The sequence below is a fragment of the Penicillium mononematosum genome, assembly GCF_028829835.1.
Source record: "Penicillium mononematosum strain IBT 11891 chromosome Unknown utg000005l:1.0-9366267.0:1.0-9372171.0, whole genome shotgun sequence".
Taxonomy (NCBI): Eukaryota; Fungi; Ascomycota; class Eurotiomycetes; order Eurotiales; family Aspergillaceae; genus Penicillium; species Penicillium mononematosum.
In genome coordinates, this window is record NW_026643275.1 from 2430350 (window position 1) to 2447619 (window position 17270).

At 49.9% G+C, this 17270-nt stretch overlaps 5 protein-coding genes across 5 annotated transcripts; 4 read left to right on the forward strand and 1 right to left on the reverse strand.

The window, feature by feature from the left end:
• Positions 1-376: 376 nt before the first annotated feature.
• On the forward strand, positions 377-6835 carry N7519_008995 (uncharacterized protein; the record flags this gene model as incomplete). The annotated part of the gene is made up of 11 exons (XM_057295768.1): positions 377-547; positions 603-846; positions 898-987; positions 1034-1125; positions 1292-1766; positions 1824-2065; positions 2175-2328; positions 3090-3973; positions 4025-4804; positions 5544-6253; positions 6307-6835. 11 exons carry the CDS (start codon positions 377-379, stop codon positions 6833-6835), a joined length of 4371 nt encoding a protein of 1456 aa, XP_057143650.1.
• A 418-nt stretch (positions 6836-7253) lies between these two features.
• N7519_008996 (Amine oxidase) lies at positions 7254-8079 on the reverse strand (the record flags this gene model as incomplete). The annotated part of the gene is given in 2 exon segments (XM_057295769.1): positions 7254-7545; positions 7556-8079. 2 exon segments carry the CDS (start codon positions 8077-8079, stop codon positions 7254-7256), a joined length of 816 nt encoding a protein of 271 aa, XP_057143651.1.
• A 544-nt stretch (positions 8080-8623) lies between these two features.
• Positions 8624-8911, forward strand: N7519_008997 (AMP-dependent synthetase/ligase; the record flags this gene model as incomplete). The annotated part of the gene is made up of 1 exon (XM_057295770.1): positions 8624-8911. The coding sequence occupies one exon, from the start codon at positions 8624-8626 to the stop codon at positions 8909-8911; it is 288 nt and encodes a 95-aa protein (XP_057143652.1).
• Positions 8912-9858: 947 nt separating this feature from the next.
• N7519_008998 (uncharacterized protein) lies at positions 9859-11194 on the forward strand (the record flags this gene model as incomplete). Its single annotated transcript, XM_057295771.1, has 2 exons — positions 9859-10137; positions 10193-11194. 2 exons carry the CDS (start codon positions 9859-9861, stop codon positions 11192-11194), a joined length of 1281 nt encoding a protein of 426 aa, XP_057143653.1.
• Positions 11195-15025: 3831 nt separating this feature from the next.
• N7519_008999 (putative cell wall protein) lies at positions 15026-17222 on the forward strand (the record flags this gene model as incomplete). Its single annotated transcript, XM_057295772.1, is given in 2 exon segments — positions 15026-16473; positions 16484-17222. The coding sequence occupies 2 exon segments, from the start codon at positions 15026-15028 to the stop codon at positions 17220-17222; spliced, it is 2187 nt and encodes a 728-aa protein (XP_057143654.1).
• Between the last annotated feature and the right edge of the window lie 48 nt (positions 17223-17270).

The window sequence follows — 17270 nt, forward strand, 5'->3', positions numbered from 1 at the left end:
AAACTAATACGGCGCAGCCTTTAGTCGCCGCTATGTATCCAAGACTACACACAAAGGAGATAAGGAGATAACCTTGGAAAACGACACGCCGCTGAAAGTCAGATGCCCCGGAATGCGGGGAAGTGGATTCCTGGTATCGTTGGTTATCGCAGATGAGGGTGCTTGGGTGGATTTGGGTATTATCATTGCTATCTGCTCAGCGGATATGCCTGCCTCGCCACGATGGCTTAGTTCATGACGTCCTGGGCCTACTGATTGGTCTTTTGCATTCTTCTCGCTCTACATAACTCCCAGGTTCCCCCAAGGTCAATTGCCTGTTCTTTCAACAAGTTCTCTTTACAATCCTATTAATTCTTATAAGAATCCCTAACTCAAAATGGCTGATCCTGAAGTCTGTTCTCATGGGAGCCATCCCGAGAAGGAGACATCAAAGAAAGAAGCAAGCCTGCTGAAACCTACTGGTAGTATTGATGACGACCACGTAGGGCAGACACAAGAGTGTAGGAATGGCCAATTCCACCGTTCCTTTTCTCCTCGCCAAGTCCATGTGAGTTGTGGCCACCATGACGGTAGACCTGTGCAAAACGTTGACCATTCCGTAGATCATTTCCCTGGGGTCTAACATCGGCAGTGGTGTCTTCATCGCCACCGGAAAAGCCCTAGCAACCGGTGGTCCAGGGAATATGCTTATTGCCTACGCTATGGTTTGCAGTTGTGTGTGGGGAGTCCTCCAGTCCCTATCTGAAATGACCATTGCATTCCCCGTTTCTGGGAATTACATTGATTTTGCGGATCGCTGGGTCGATCCCGCTCTAGCATTTGGCGCAGGCTTTGCCGAGTGGCTGGGTTCGTCTTGAAAAAAAGGCCTCGAGAGTTGTACTCTGCTAACTCTTTCAGGATGGACTGCCATTGTTGCCGCTGAAGCTGGCTTTTTCGACGTGCTTGTCCAGTACTGGGCCGGGGGGTCATTCCCTCAGGCAGCCACAAGTAAGTATGGCGCCTATTGATGTGACTTCTCTAACATGCGATTCAGTCACTCTCTTCCTTGCCGCCTGCCTGTTCATCTTCGTTCTCCCGAACAAGGTTTTTGCTTGGTTCGAATACGTGACGTCGCTCATCAAAATCGTGATTTTCTTGATCATCATCATTCTTTCATTAGCTCTAGTTCTGGGAGCCGGACCGAATGGCTATATACACCATGGTGAGACATGGACATCACTCCCCCATTTTTGAATGGCTTTTCGGTAAGTAATATCAACCAGTCAAACCTACCCAGGGCTAACAGCAGCAGGGCTTTGCCAACTGTGCCTTACTTGCTACATGGGCTGTCGGAGACCAGGTATTCATCGGAATTATGGGCGGCGAAGCCGAGAGTCCTCGGTTCTCAATGGCCCACGCGACAAAGCTCGTCCCATTCCGCGTGAATGTTATCTACATTCTCAGTGTTGTGTTTATCACGATATTAGTTCCCTCCGACGACGACCGTCTGTTAGGCGGAAGCGGAGTTGCAGCTTCGCCCTTTGTCATTGCGATTCAGGATTCGGGCATTCCTGGAATCGCATCGCTTCTGAATGCAGGCATGATGTGTGGCATTCTTGGGCTTGCTGCGGAGTCCATCTATATTTCCTCGAGAGTGTTAAGGAGCATGTCTCATCAGCGCCTGATCCCAGAACGGCTTGCCAGAGTGGATGATAAAGGAAGACCCAGACTGGCCTTGATAATTACATCAGTTGTTGCCGTTATCCTGGCATACATCCAACTAGCTTGTGAGTCAAAATTTGTCACGGAAGTTCTCTTATGGTATGCACACTGACTCATCACAGCTGGTGGCTTGACCGTGTTGAATTGGTTGATCTCGATTACCAGCGCTTCCTTTTTCAGCAATTGGATCATCATCGCCTTTACCAACTGGCGCTTTCATTGTGCCCTCAAGGCACAGAATGACCCGCTATTTACGGAGATATATGCCTGGAAGTCCTCACTCTGGCCGCTTGCGCCAGCGTGGCTCATGCTGGTTTCTCTACTTTTGTTAGTCTGCTGTATTACCAGTGGTATTGTACCAGCTGTAAGTTCCCAATGCGTTTCAGCAAGAAGTCCTCAGAGTCACTGTCGCTTCTGGAAACTAGCATACATTAACACCGCTGAGAGACATGCAGCTAATGGTTGGTTATTAGGGCGGCTCTGGATTCACAGCAGAGAATTTCTTCCAATACATCATTGGACTCTTGATTATTGTCATCTTTACAGTCGGGTACAAGATCATTTTTAAAACGCCTTGGCGGGACCCAAAAACGGCAGATTGCAGAACTGGCCGGCGAACCTTGGGCAGTGAGGAGATAACTCTGTTGGACAGTTACTACAAGCAGCCTGCGTGGAGGAGATTCCTCACTTATGTTCAGCTTTGGTGATGAAAGTGGTTATGTTGCTAAATGCAGACTAACTTTATAAAGTGATTTACCTGCTTTTCTCTCAGCTTGGCGCTGTAGCAAATACTATATTGGTTACCTAGGTAATTATAGTCGAAGTCTCTTCTACAAATGGTCTGAACCACCCATGGATCCATAGATATCCTCCTGTTTCTGCACCAATTAGATGTCTGGTAACGGACCCACTATGACCCACTTCGCCTCCTCAGAATGCAAGTCGTTCCGGCATCGGAAACCTGCAGGCGTTTAGCGGGGAACACTTACCCCAACTTTCATATTGCAAGCATCTCTCTCTTGCCTCTTTCATTTTGACCAACTACCAGCACATCTCGGGACGCTTATCATACGATGCCTCAGACTAAGCCGCGGCGGACTCGATCGCTTGGTGGATGCAAGACGTGTAAACGCAGACATGTAAAATGCGACCAGAACCGTCCGATTTGCCAGACATGCTCAGGGTTAGGACTAGCCTGTGAGGGCTTTTCCCACGAGATGTTGTGGATGCCAGCAAAGAAAAGCCAGACTTCCAAAAGGTCGTCAAATGAGAAACGAGGTTATCTGACTAGCCTCGGAATAAGACGTCATTTATATTCCGGTATGCATTTTCACTCTAGGTTGCGTATGAGGTGATAATGTATGTGAAAGCCACTGACCATCTTTTAGAGCAGTATAGGCGTTCTATGGGAACTGCTATCAGTAGAGGTCTCGTATCTGGCTCCATCGATGCTTCTTTGGAGGAAATCGACCAGAGATCGCAGGAGCCCAGCCTTCTATTCAAAAATGAGATGCGGGTTGGTCCTTTTGCTGTCCTCGATTTTACAAAACCATCCTCTTCCGGTGGCGAACATACAGGTCTTGCTCTGGAAAGGCCAATGAATCCTACCCATACACCACCTTCAGATCATGGGATTGGAGTATCCGATCCTTCCTCATATACTGTTGACATCTCAGGTTATGCAGACGACCTGCTACAATGGTCAGACCTCTTTGGTGAAGACTGCTATGGCATGCTTTCCGACTCTTCCTACCCTGGAAATTACTTTGACTTCTCTCAATTGGATGATACATATCCTGAACCAGTTTTGCCACTTGAGGATGCATCACTCCAGCCCCTTCCCTTTGCGCACACACCTACCCCCGTCAACATACTGGACCATGCTTCCTTTTTGCTAAAGAATTTCCAAAAGAATATTGTTCCTCAGATGACTGTTGTCCCCCTTGCTAAAAGCCCGTGGAACATTTTGAATGTACCTGCGGCGTTGGTCACTTTGGGTGAATTGACGATTATGGAATCTGAAAGTGTCAGCCATGCCCGGCAGGCAAATCTTTACAGTTTGCTAGCCTGTTCTGCCGTTCACCTGGCTATGGATTCGTCGACAGAAACGATTGGCTCGTTTCCGAGGAACCATTGGAAGGAAGTTTCAGAGCAAGCTTATCAAGATGCGAATACCCATTTGAAGATTTCCTTAAGCGAGGAAGCAGGTGGCGCTAAAAAGGCCAAACTGAAGGATCAGTTGATGGCAATATACGGACTCACGGAATTTGCGGTAAGCTTTAGCCCTCGCCTAGTACGGCAGCTGCAGGCTAACCAAGCTTAGATATTCTCTGGCCAATATATGGATGCACGACGTTACCTGGTTGAAGCCGAACGGCTTTTGCGCTTTAGAGCACTATCCAAACAGAGGATATCTCAGAAGCTCCGTCTTCTGATCAATGTCTACGTATGGCTTCGCCTGATCGGAGAAAGCACATACGTTTTGCATAGCTACACCCCAACAGAATCATTCATTAACAACCTCAATATGCATTGCGAAGTTCAAACACCCAATGCCGGTGAGAAATTCACAGCATACATTGCCGAGCGTGGGCGTCGAATAGATGACTTTCTCCATCTCGAGAACTCCGAAGGCGATCTGAACATCGATGAACCAAAAGACCACAGAATGGACGTTCCTGACATTCATCTCCATGACTCACGAAAGTCGACTGGGAGTCTATGCCAGCAGGTATACGGGATGCCAGAGACAATGCTCAGTTTAGTCTCACAGACCACTCGGCTGGCAAATGTCATGGAGACCCTGCGGAACGCACAAGCCTTAGATATTCCAATCAGCAGTCATGTTTGGAAGGCTTTATGCCGGCGCAGTACACGTCTCGAAAACGTGATAAACTGTTTCAGAAACCGAGACTTGAAGCTGGATATTTGCAAAGAACAAACCTCACCTCATGAGCTCATGGTGCAGGCTTTGAACTCCTCTCTTGTGATTTTCTTCTATAGGAGGGTGAAACAGGTCCACCCAGCGATCCTCGGTGGCCATGTTGACCACGTCATTTCCACATTGCGGATTTGGCTATCTTTCGTGAAAGAGGGATGTCCTGTAGGTCTCGGGACCTTATGGCCTATATTTATTTCCGGGTGTGAAGCTACCACACAAGCCCAGCGCTCCGCGATCTTAGATATAATTGATCAGGCTGGAGCAAGGAGTGGGTTGATGCCTTTCTGGACCGCTAAAGACATCATGTCTAAGCAGTGGAGGTTACAGGATGAACAGCAAGCATCTAACTTGGGAAGTCATCTCCCCACTTGGGTTGACATTTTGAGAGAACAAAAAATATGGCCCATATTTTGCTGAACGGCCGATTCAATAGCTAATCATAGCCAACTAGAAATCATAACTTTTGACATGAGCATACAAGGAATCTCTTACATGTGACTCCTAAGCTTTCCTTGCTTTTTAACCAATGAACCGACCTTTTATGCGAACCTTTTGGGCAGTTCCATAGCTAAAGATGTATCCAAAATCACCGAATCCATAAGCTGTACAAAATTGCCCTCCGTCTTAACACAACGCCCATCGTTTCTAGAAGGACGAAAAACAACAATAACCCTCCTGAAATTTCACCACAAACCTATAGAGTCACAAGAACATCGGACGGGTTGGGGGAATCAATTGGGATCTAACCAACTGGTCAATAAATCCATTCGGATCATGAGTGGGTCCGGTTCAAATCGTAAACCGAGAGAACTCGTTGACTCCCATCTCTCACACCCCATGATGTATGGACTGTATAACTCGACAACTGCAAATATATTAGAATTTCTCTGCTTCTATCTAGTCCAAAATGTGGTCCCTGCCACCCTCATCATCACCGCGCGGAAGAACTCCCCCCCTACGCTACTTGTGCATCCCGGGGATGATATGGATCGCCAGCCGCTTCATCCGTCCCTTTGGCTCGTCTGGCAGTCCAACATGGTGCCAGGCCATAACACAACTTGTCATTGCGACTTTGCAGGCAACAAACCTGTTATTTCTCAATCCTCTAGCCGACTCAGATATCCCGGGCGGCACAACAACCATTCGGAACTTCGGATCAAAGTTGATCGCTGCATTTCGTTTGCTTGCTCAAACCCGCGCTGTTAATACACAATGGCAGGTGAAGAATGTGCCCTCTCATCCGAGGTATTACCTGCGCCGGGGAATGCGGGTTCCGACCCGCGGTCGATTTTTGCTGCGACAGCTAGCAATCGTCGCATGGCAGTGCTTGGTGCTGGACATTGTGCAGACCATCTCGCTTCAGCAGGCTGCGGAGCGTGGTATTCAGGAGCCTGCGTCGTCGGAAATCGAATGGATCGTGCCTGTGGGACAATGGGCTGAGCGAATAGCCACTCATCTGTCTATTTGGTTTGTGGTAAATCGTCTAATCAGTGATCTTGCTTATCGAGTATTGTCCATATTCTTCGTCGGGATCGGGTTAGACTCACCTGCAGATTGGCCGCCCGCCTTTGGGAGAATGGCCGATGCATTTACTTTGCGCAACTTTTGGGGGTAAGCAACATTTAGTCTACTAAGATGGGTCATTATGTTGACACATTTTACAGGAAGTTCTGGCATCAGTTCATGCGCCAGCCCTTCACGTCTATTAGCGGCTTCATCGGACGAGATGTTTTGCATCTTCCCAGATCGTCAACACTGGAGCGATACACCAATCTTTCCATTGTCTTTCTTATCTCGGCCATATTCCATGTTATTGTCGATATACTGCAAAGCATTCCGATGGAAAGGTCCGGCTCGATGCCGTTCTATTTAGCATTTGTCCTGGGCATAATGCTGGAGGATGGAGTTCAAAGCCTTTGGAAATGTCTGCAAACACCAGACAACGGTCAAAACAAGGGAAAACAATTATCAGACACTGTGCCGCTTTGGAAGCGAGCTGCTGGGATGGTATGGGTCATGCTATGGCTTGGGGTCACGTCGACATGGTACTTCACTCCGATGATTCAATCCACGAATGATGATATGCGGGTGATTCCTTTCAGTGTGGCAAAATATATTGGCTTCCAGCCGCTCATAGGTATCACTATGGGTAGTGGAGTTGGCATTGCAGTCGTGTTTGAAGCTGAGCTATGAGACACAAAAGTATCCGCATCAGAACAAGGAGAAGTTGGGGACCTGAAGGTGCTGTACTCCACTGTCAATACGGCCAAGCACAGAAGAAACCTTGGAAAGATCATAGTCTGAGTAATGCCGCATTGAGGGAGGGAAAGAGAGAAGACATCGGTCCTACCCGCCTGAGGCACCAGCGTCGACAACGGTCCATGGGTGGAAACAGATTGCTTACATCTCCGCCAGCTCTACATGCGACAAATTATTCGATTCTACCCAGCAAATGAAAAAATTTTTGGTCTTGGCTAATGACCCCCAACGAGCTCTCTACCTGGGGCGTCATGTTTCCGATTTCTGAAAGCCAATATCGCTTTTTATCACCCGAGACGGATAAGACCATCAAATCGGCTCGTCAAGGCGAGCAACACCCGCAAGATCCAACTCATGCACGGTTTCCCCAGTTCTGCTCCAGCTTCTGGACTGCCCATTGTTGTCCATACCGAAGCAAGAATCGATAGACGGCCACATATGCACTGTTCAATGAGCCAACCACCCACCCATGGTGAACACTAGCGGCCTTCCCTACAATGTGAAACTTTCCGTCTGCTGCTGGGAGGGACAAAAGAAGGATAGAGATTGGTGAATTGTCCCGGGCCAAAAAGTGCGAAGGCTCCCGACGAAAAGCGGGAATTGCCCCAGCAGAAGGCATGATGATCTCGGTAGATGGATTGCAGCTTTTCGTACGTTATTCCATATTGCCGATGTTGCTGAGCGAGGTCGCGGAGGACAAGATCCAGCAGATCATTTCCCTCGTCCCGGGCCCCATGAGAGGTGGCGGCGGAAGATCTGATCAGAGCCCCCATTCGCGTGGCATCTTGGCCCCAGCTGTACGAGGCCAACAACACGGCTGGTTGGTCCCAGTCTTCTTCGGCAATTCGACCGCACGTCCGTGAAGGTAGGGTCGATGAGGCACTGCCGCCCCCTCGAATTCCGCAGTCTACTATCCACCATGGATATGCAAACTTGATACCCACTTTAGTAGAGTCTTCATACCGCAGACACCGGATAGCTTTTTCTTGGACAGGATCAAGGTGAAGTGGCTCGGTGACGATCCGCTGCAGGCATGCCAACGTGGTAGTACTGAACACCGTCCCATACCAATCGCAGGTTACTTCCTCGCCCGCACAGATCCCACTACGGTTTATGGAAATGCGACGAACTTGTTTCCCGAGCTCGACAGTGCTGCTTTTATTGATCCGATGGCACATTCGCTCAATCACCACGGAAGAGCCGCCGTCCACAGAATACAATTTGACTGCCCACCGTCCTCGGACCCTGTCGTGGATTGATCGAGGTCGAAAGAGCCCATAACACTCTCTGAAAAGGCTTGATCAAATGTCCTTGTGCCAGTACTCGAACATTCAAATCCCGCGTATGATAACTTCCAGGCAAATAATGACGGTGAGATCACGGCCTTCGTTGGACAGTCCTCCGCAGTCTCTCTTCACTCTACTGCGGCGATAGTATCCCCAACCCACCGAGTTTTACCCAATATATCACCTACAGGGAGGACCAGAAGGCAAGCGCCTTTGCTTACTGGGCTTCACGACTCTCACATGCTGCGAAACCCAAATGGAGTAGTGTTAATTACTCCAACCGAGTGTACCAACCGAGTGTACACTACCAGTGACCGGTTCACCACGAAGGCAATCATCTCAATTCCCGAAGGCCGGTTGGTCGAGGGGATGTCGCCCGCAACTTTATTCCATGCCGCCTGTGCCATAATAGTGTCCCGCCAGTACAAACAAGCTCATGTTGTTTTTGGTTGTCTCAGTCACTGGCCGGTCGACGCTACCGAGCAATCTGCAAAATGTAGTCGGACCATCTATGACCGAGATACCTATCAGCGTGCACATTGATGATCATGCTACTCTTCCGAGCATTGCCTTGCAATTACAGCGTCAGCTCATTGAGGATGCCCGCTACGAGACTGCCGGGATGGAAGAGATTATCCGGAACTGCACTCGCTGGCCAGATGACATAAAGGTCTTTGTCTGGCGGACGTCTTTCCAGCCGGACGTCTTTCCAGCAAGAAGATGATCGTAACTTCACTTTCCTTGGGTCCGAAGGTCGGATATCATTCTACGAGCCGGATCTGCTGCCTCGAAACAGACCGGAAATCTATGCTACCCCACGGAGTGGGAATTAGATCTCGAATTTGAGGGTAATCGCCAGTTGATCAGTGAGGATGATGTTCAACGCTTCATTCAAGGGCTGCAAACAGTGTTGAGTACCATTTGATATGCGATTCGAGGACAGCCTTTAGCGTTTCTTTTTATACCAAAATTTCAATGTTGTAAACGTTTCAGTTTCCTGGTCGGGTCTAGGACCATGCCATCTGTTCGAGCCGAGGAAGATATAAACTCACGTTTCCTGGCTCCATGGCTTAGGATTTGGACAACCTCTGGTTCCTATCACGTCCTGACCCCTCGCTATATTGCAGTGTCGGTTTCCATTTCTGAATGAAGACATCCGAGCCATGCTCAGAGGGGTGAGGGTGGGGTTTGGAAGAGGGGAATCTTCTTGGCGCGTTATGTTTGTCCTGGGGTATACCTGGGCGTTTTAAGGCATCGGGTGTTGATAGGCGCGTCTCGGGTCATGCCGTTCTAGACCTTCCGCTGGTTTATCCATGCTTCCAAGCTTAGTTTTTTGGATGATGTATAACCAGGAAATATATATTTGGGAGATGGGGAATTAGGAAAGGGGGAAAGGCAAACACGCTAGAAGATCAGAGAGGTAGAAGGTAATTACTAGACTGGCCGCTTACCAACTTGCATTTTTCTTTTGCCAAATTGGCAATATTGTCAAAAGTCAAATTCTGAGTGTTACGCCGCACTATAATTGTTGAAGATATAATTTCCCGAGAAAATGATTCAATTCCCTGATGATTACTTCGTAAGGGCTCGTGCGCCTGAGCCGCTTGTCGTCCTCCTCCGAGGGTTTCTTCCACATATCATTCTCTCCACATTTAGAATGAAATTCTCAATATGCCACAAAGATCCATCTCCAAGTGTGAGCATACGTCTATCTGTCTGTCCTCTTCTCCTCATGCTGCCATAGCAGGTTTCAGAAGACAAGGTCAACGGCAACGTCTCGCCGCCGTCAAAGCAGACAACCGAGGCTTCCCACGAGAAGACAAACACTTCCTTGAAGAAGACGAGAGGGCTTTCCCCGCCCCATTGTTGCTGCCTGGTGATGATCTTGCCGGAGATCCGGAAGACCCTCAGAGTTTTCAAGAATGGCTTGATGAAGAACACCGCAATCCAGTAACTGCAAAACAAAAAGCTATCTATGTCGTCTCTTCTCCTCAAATCGACCCAGATGTTGACTTCATGCGGACATGGACGACACCAAGATGTTCGAAACCATGAGATTCCCACAAAGCCTCCAAGTACGAAGGACGTCCAGGACTATCTGTCTGGTTTCTATCACGGTCTTCCTGTTAAGATGATGCCGCCATCTACACTGCGGTTTATTCCATGGGAAGAAGCCAAAAGGAAACCTCGAAAAAAGACAGGTCCACAATACCTGGGGTTACAATCCGGCGATGAATGCGTCCGGATTCGCTCGCGTACCATGTCCAACGCGGTCTATGGGGGCCAAGTCAATCTAGATGATCTTCTCGATGTCGCCATTAGCATTTTACCAAAGGACGCATATGCCCTCTTGATACTTGTAGACTTCGATCTATACGAGGACGACGAAGACGAGTTTGTATGTGGTCGTGCATACGGAGGAAGTCGCGTTGCAGTGGTATCCAGTGCAAGATACAATCCCAAGTTGGATACGACCCAAAATGTCGAGCGTCTGCACGCATGGCCCGCGTCGCATTGTGAGAAGTACATATCTGCATGTGCTTCCACAGAACCAAGTGCGAAAAGACAGAAAAGATCTCAGGTCAATAGCCGAGAATCGCAAAATTCGACTTTGGGGCTAAATGGTCCTGTGAAAGATGCAGTATCGGTCTACCGCTCCCTGCCAGAGGTGCATTCATCGTCCTCGTTACTGTCGGCGCTCTGGTTGGGTCGTGTTTGTCGGACGGCGAGTCATGAGCTGGGTCACTGCTTTGGTATTGCCCATTGCGTGTACTACGCGTGCTCGATGCAAGGCACTGCTTCTATCTGCGAGGACGCAAGACAGCCGCCTTATCTCTGTCCAGTTGGTCTGGCGAAGGTTCTTTGTGCCACTTCTACGTCTGCGTCTCGGCGATATCGGGCTCTTCTGGCTTTTTGTGAACGGCCGGGAAATAGTGATACACATTTCTTTGGCCCGTTTGCTACTTGGATGCGAAGTAGGCTAGGGCAGATCAACGACTCGACTTGAGTCTTTGGTCAGTACATGTATGCTGCTCCTTCCTTTGCCATGCTGATGATAGAATCTAATGGTAGGGTTTTGGATGTATGCACATAGATTGTCTTTCACAAATTCAGGATTACTCCAACTATGGGAGAATTAGGGTTCATACTAAATTTGATCGAGAACCTTGGAACGGGAACATTCTAGAAACCTTGGAAGACGCCAAATTCCCAGCAACCAGTCTACGTCGTAGTGCGTACCATGGTACTCTTCCAAGTTTACTGCTCTTCACATGTGACATGGGACATTCCATCTTCTCTTCAAGAGTGCATTCGGGAATCGCCCGATCTTGGTCTCAATTCGGTACCGCTAGTCAAAGTGTGATATGGGGTTGAGAGGACCTTGGATGATGCAGGAGCTCACCGTATACACCGTATAGTAGAAGGGTTTGTTTTTCCGTATCTAGATATGAATGTGGCGATCGATTGAAAAGACTCGGTCAGAACAGCAGGAAGAAGATTCGAGTCCTGTTTCTTCCATCTCAACAAAATCAAGCCGTCGTTTCGAGTCATACGATCCAGCGTTTCCATTAGTGATTGTTGGGGTCATTGCCCTACCAGCGATGTGACCATGGATAGCCGGCAACTTCCAAGCGGGCTGGTAGTATGAGAGATTTTATTCACCAGTGCAATTCTTTTCCAAAAGAGTGTATAGTTCTTTCTAGATCGGGAGTTCCCGATGGCCGACCTTGGTAAGCTCATGTTTCAAGATGAGAATTGGGGGCCCATCGGTTTGAGGATGTCTTGCTTTCAGCCCAATGCAACCCATCCCCACTTGAAAAACTCGGGTAGTGCTTATCGAATTATCTGCGATAGCTTCTGAAGCTTTGGGGCATTTTACCGGCCGATCTTGCCGGCAACTTGTGGATCACTGATTATCTGTGCGATCGGGAGACGAAAATAGTAACTGTTTCAAGGAGGTGTTTGATCCTGGTGGGCCGTGGATTTGAGCATTGGGCTAAGGTTCGAACATGTTGAAAATTCGTCCTTCTGATTTCTTATAAGGTAAAACATCCGATGCCATCCGAAGCAAAGGGGTGTGGGGAATATACCACCTCGGTATGAGAGGTCTGAAAAATAAGGCCTCGGATGTCGGGGTTAACATTTTTCCATGTTTTGCAGTTTCAATATCAACAACCCTGCTCTGATAAGAAACCAATAGTGCATCGTAGCTATAGTACTGCGACTATTCTCGGCCAAGTATCCCGATGGAGAGGCAATTGCAGCCAAGGAGAGAGAGGCGTTGGACTAGTTGAAGTTGACGGTTTTAGAGCTTTATATATTGAAATAGTACAGTATTCTTTGTTCTAGACTGTATTTCGTACATCGTACATCGTACTCCGTACTCGTATCTCAGATATCCCCCGGCCTTGTGGGTGAATTATTAAGCATTTTGTTGGCGAAAGTTGGAATAATTGTTCAGTGGAGAGTCAGGGGGGGCATCGAATCAGGGATGAAAACACGTACTTTTTGTACGTGTTTGTCCTTCGAATCCCGAAGAATCTTTCTGTCCTAGATCTGTTCCATGATTTGTTGATTTGGTCATTTTTCCCGAGATACCCGTCGCAAAGATACGCTCCTGCATTGGACCGATCCTGACAGCCGGACAGCTGCAGCTAATGAGAAACTGCAGTGCAGTTCCACATCTTTTGCATCGCCCTCTTGAAAATCAGGCCGAGCGCAATTTCCAAAGAGGGGAGTTGAGATGCCATCACGTGCACTGTCTGCAGTGCTCGTGGGGCTCCTCGTGGAGTGAGACAGATTGGACTGGTGCAGATCAGCACACCATTCCAAAAGGACTACGAAGTACAGCATACGGACTACGGAGTATCCATTGTGTTATTCTCCAACTTACTATTTTAGTGCATTGTTTCATTATGTCTCTGAAAAGTTGATCGCCGTAAAATCTAGCCTTATGACCCATGGTAAAGGTGTCAAAAAACGAACCGGTTCCCGAGGTGGATGGGGTTAGGTGGTTAGGGCGCTTTTAGTGTTGTTTGAGAGCAGGTAGTTTGTGGAGCAGGAGAAGAGAAGCTTAATGGCTGTTGTGTTCTTGGAATCCATTCAACAGCCCCTTATTAACTTAGTACTGTTTCGCGATGGAGGATTTTGACCCATATAACATACATTGAACATCCTGCACCATATACATACTCGAGAGTTAACAAATACAGAGTAGTTCAGAGGTTGGCTCCGGTTTCAAGGGATAGAATAGTTCTTTCTCCACTCTAGAAGCTAAGGCCTTTTTGGCCTATTTTTGATATTAATCTGTCTTTAATAGATTATTCTTATTTGTCTTTCAATCCACAAAAGTGGGGATATTCCCATGCGTGAAGTGCATAACTTCCTATTCCCTTCACATTTCAAGCCCGACTAAGTAGCGTCTTGACTAGTGCAGGAAGTGACACTAGAAAGGCCTAGATGCTGCTACCTCCTGCTATCCTTGGTTTTGAGTGCAGTACTCCGTAGCTCTGTTTCAAGCAAACGGTTTGTTGGGGCGGGTTCAATTGGTATCAGCTCAGTGTTGTAGTATGATCTGCTATATTTGGTCCATGTACTCCGTACTCTCCATAGCTAGTCAAATATAATGACTATATCCATTGTTGGCGACCGTATACTTTGGACGGTCTCTCGCATAGTACGGGGTACTATTGTAGCTATGTAAGTATGGTCTGATGGGCTTGTACCCTGTACTCCGTACCTCACAAAGAATCGACTAAAAATTCAGTTGGTGGCTGAAAGGTGCCCAGCCACTCCGTAAATAGCCTTTAATCCCTGATATCTTGCAACTGGAATTGACAGGTTTTGCGAGTTTAATGGAATCGGACCTGTCCATCGTTACCTGAAATGGTTAAAACGTGCATGCTGTGCTTGGACTAATTCCCCGGGTGGGACATAGGAGTCTCAACAGGCCACTCGGAATGCCGCATATACTTCTTAGTTTTGTGAGATTTGGATACTTGGACTTGGATGGCTGTAATTATTCGATAAATACAACATAAGTATGTCAGTAGAGTGGAATACAGAATATAGTTCAACACTGTGGGGATAGGGGTTGCCGAGTTGATATTCCGTACTCTGTACAAAAAAATGGGCTGTTAAACGTTTCAACCGTTCCAAGGTTGATCTTGTTGATCTATTTCCCCTTAGGACTTGGCAGTTTTCTTTTCTTTTTTATGTTTTCTTTTTTTTTAGTTCTTTTAGTTCTTTATTTCCCATTTGGATGTTCTCGGCACTTCTCCCAAGGCTCTTAAATGAAGTTACCTCGACCCGGATGGAAATAGGTCAGATAGTTGAGATCCAGATAGTATAATAATGTGATACCTTTATACGGACTACCTTTTGCAACTCTCCAAAAATAGCTCGGATGGCAAGGTCCACAATGCGGTAATGCACTCGTTGCACCTGTTGTTAGCCTCAGGAGTCATGATCCACTTGCCCGTGAAAGATCCAAGTCTCCATTACTCCTGAAGCCTAAGGGGTCGATAGCTCCAAATGTGGAATTGGAGACCGGGGTAGAGCCAATATGAGTCTGTTCCGATTGAATCGATGTCCGGAAGCCTCCCGGCTCACAGTTGATCAGGGGTATATAAACAACCATGGCGATCACCTCTTCCGATCTTCATTCAACTGTCTTTTTCTCTTCTCACGTTTTTTCACCAGTCTATCGTTAATTCCTTTGGCGGCTTTTTGCCTGCCTATCCAGTCTTTCGCTTCTGTGTATCCTTGTTCAGAAGTCTTTTAGAACTTCCAATCGTTTTCGATCTATACGCTCGTTGATACAACGCAAAATCTCGATATGCGTTCTTCTCTCGTTCTGCTCGCCGGTCTGGCGGGCTCGGCTCTCGCCTACCCTACCGACATGGCTGTTGAGCGCCGTACCTTGGGTCTCCTCGGTGAGCTCCTTGGCGACATCACTGTCGACGTGACTCAAGTCCTTGGTTTCGTCCTCGGCGGCCACTCCTCCGTTGAACTCCTAGCTGGTCTGGGTGCGGAGGGTGCTGCCGCTCTCCAGGGTGGTGCTCTCGGCTGCAAGTCTGGTGTCATCGACCACAAGGCTAAGGCCGCCCTCAAGGTTTGGTTGCTCTTCCACGCCGACCTCGACGTCTCCCTCAAGAAGTCCCTGATCTCGTGGTGTGAGGGTAACGACGAGCTCGTCCTCTCCCAGGACGTCCTGGCTGCTCTCTCCGTGTACATCCCCGGATGTGCCGACATTGCTGCCAAGGGCCAGCTTTACGTGACTGTCGACGGTATCTTCGAGGCCGCCAGCCTCGAGTCTGCTCTCGTCCTGAGTGTTGGTGCTCAGGCTTCTCTTTCCTCCTGGATCGAGGCTAAGCTTGATCTTGATGCGGGTGTCAAGCTCGGTCTGAATGTCTGCGCTGCTGGTGGTGTTGTCGCCAGCTTGTCGGCTGACGTCAAGGCTTCCCTCCTCGCCTGGATCAACAGCAAGGAGTGTGACCTCAGCGCTGACCTCAAGGTTTCGGTCCTTGCCTGGATCAATGGCCATGCTGGTGGTGACCTTGTTGAGATTGGTGCTATTGCTGACACTGCTCTCTCCACCATCTCCGTTGGTGCTTCCGTCGGCGCGCACGTTCTGGAGTCTGGCATTCTGTCTGTTGGCGGCCAGGCCTCCCTCGCGGCCTTCCTGGACATTGATCTCGCCGCTGGTCTCGCTGCCGATGTCAAGCTCGCTCTCGAGGCATGCGCCAAGGGCGAGCTCGCCACCTCCATCGACCTTGAGATCCGCACCAAGCTCGCCATCTGGCTCGCCAGCGCCGACTGCTCTCTTGGCGTTGAGCTCAAGGCTGTCGTCCTCCTTTGGCTGTCCTTCGGTGTCGAGGCAGATGCCTCCGTTGCTGTCGACCTGGTTGGTGGTCTCCTCGGTGGTGTCACCGGTCTTCTGACCGACACCCTCACCGATCTCAGCGTTGACCTCCGTGGTGCCCTTTCCGTCTGCGCTGCCGGCGGTAGCCTCCTCGACCTGACCTTCGCCGCCCGTGCTGAGCTCGCTGCCTTCCTCGGTGGCTGCACTTCCATTGACATCGGTGCCAGCATCCAGATCATCATCATCGAGTGGTTCACCGGCTGCAGCATCCCTGGTGCTCCCTCCGCCCCTGCCTCGTCTTCCGTTCCCAGCCTGCCCTCCAGCACCCCCTACGTGCCCAGCACCTCCGCCGTGCCTTCTGGTCCCGCTGACTCCGTCTCTGTCTCCGTTCCCGCCGGCACCCCTACTCCCTCCCGGCCCCGGTGCCACCAGCACCCCCTGTGACACCGAGACCTCTGAGATTGTCCGCTCCACTGTGATCCCCGGCCCCAACGGCTCTGGTTCCGTCACTGTCCCCGTCCCTGCCGTGCCCACCGGAACCGCCCCTGCTGAGACTCCCACCGACGTCTCTGCTACCGGCACTCCCATCCCCAGCGGCCCTGCTCCTTCCGGACCTGCCCCCTCTGGCCCTGTCCCCAGCGGCCCCGATGCCACCTCCACCCCATGTGACACCGAGACCTCGCAGATCATCTCTTCCACCGTGATCCCCGGCAGCCCTGACGAGTCTGCCTCCCAGACCGTCTCCGTCCCTGCCGTGCCTACCGGTACCGCCCCTGCTGAGACTCCCACCGGCGTTTCTCCCACCGGTGTCCCCGTCCCCAGCGGTCCCGCCGCCAGCGTCCCCTGCGAGACCGAGACCTCCGCCATCGTCTCCTCCACCGTGATCCCCGGCGGCCCCAACGAGTCTGCCTCCCAGACCGTCTCCGTCCCTGCTGAGACCCCCACTGGCGTTTCTCCCACCGGCGTCCCCGTCCCCAGCGGTCCCGCCGCCAGCGTCCCCTGTGAGACCGAGACCTCCGCCATCGTCAGCTCAACCGTCATCCCCGGTGTCCCCGCTACCTCCGCTCCCGCCCCTACCAGCCCTCCCGCCGTGCCCTCCGCCGGTGGTGACTCCGGCTCTGACATCACCGTCACCAAGACCGTGACTTCCACTGTCTGCAACTGCGAGTAAAGCGGACACCTTACCTGGACATATTCTGATGCCACGACCCGAGAAGGT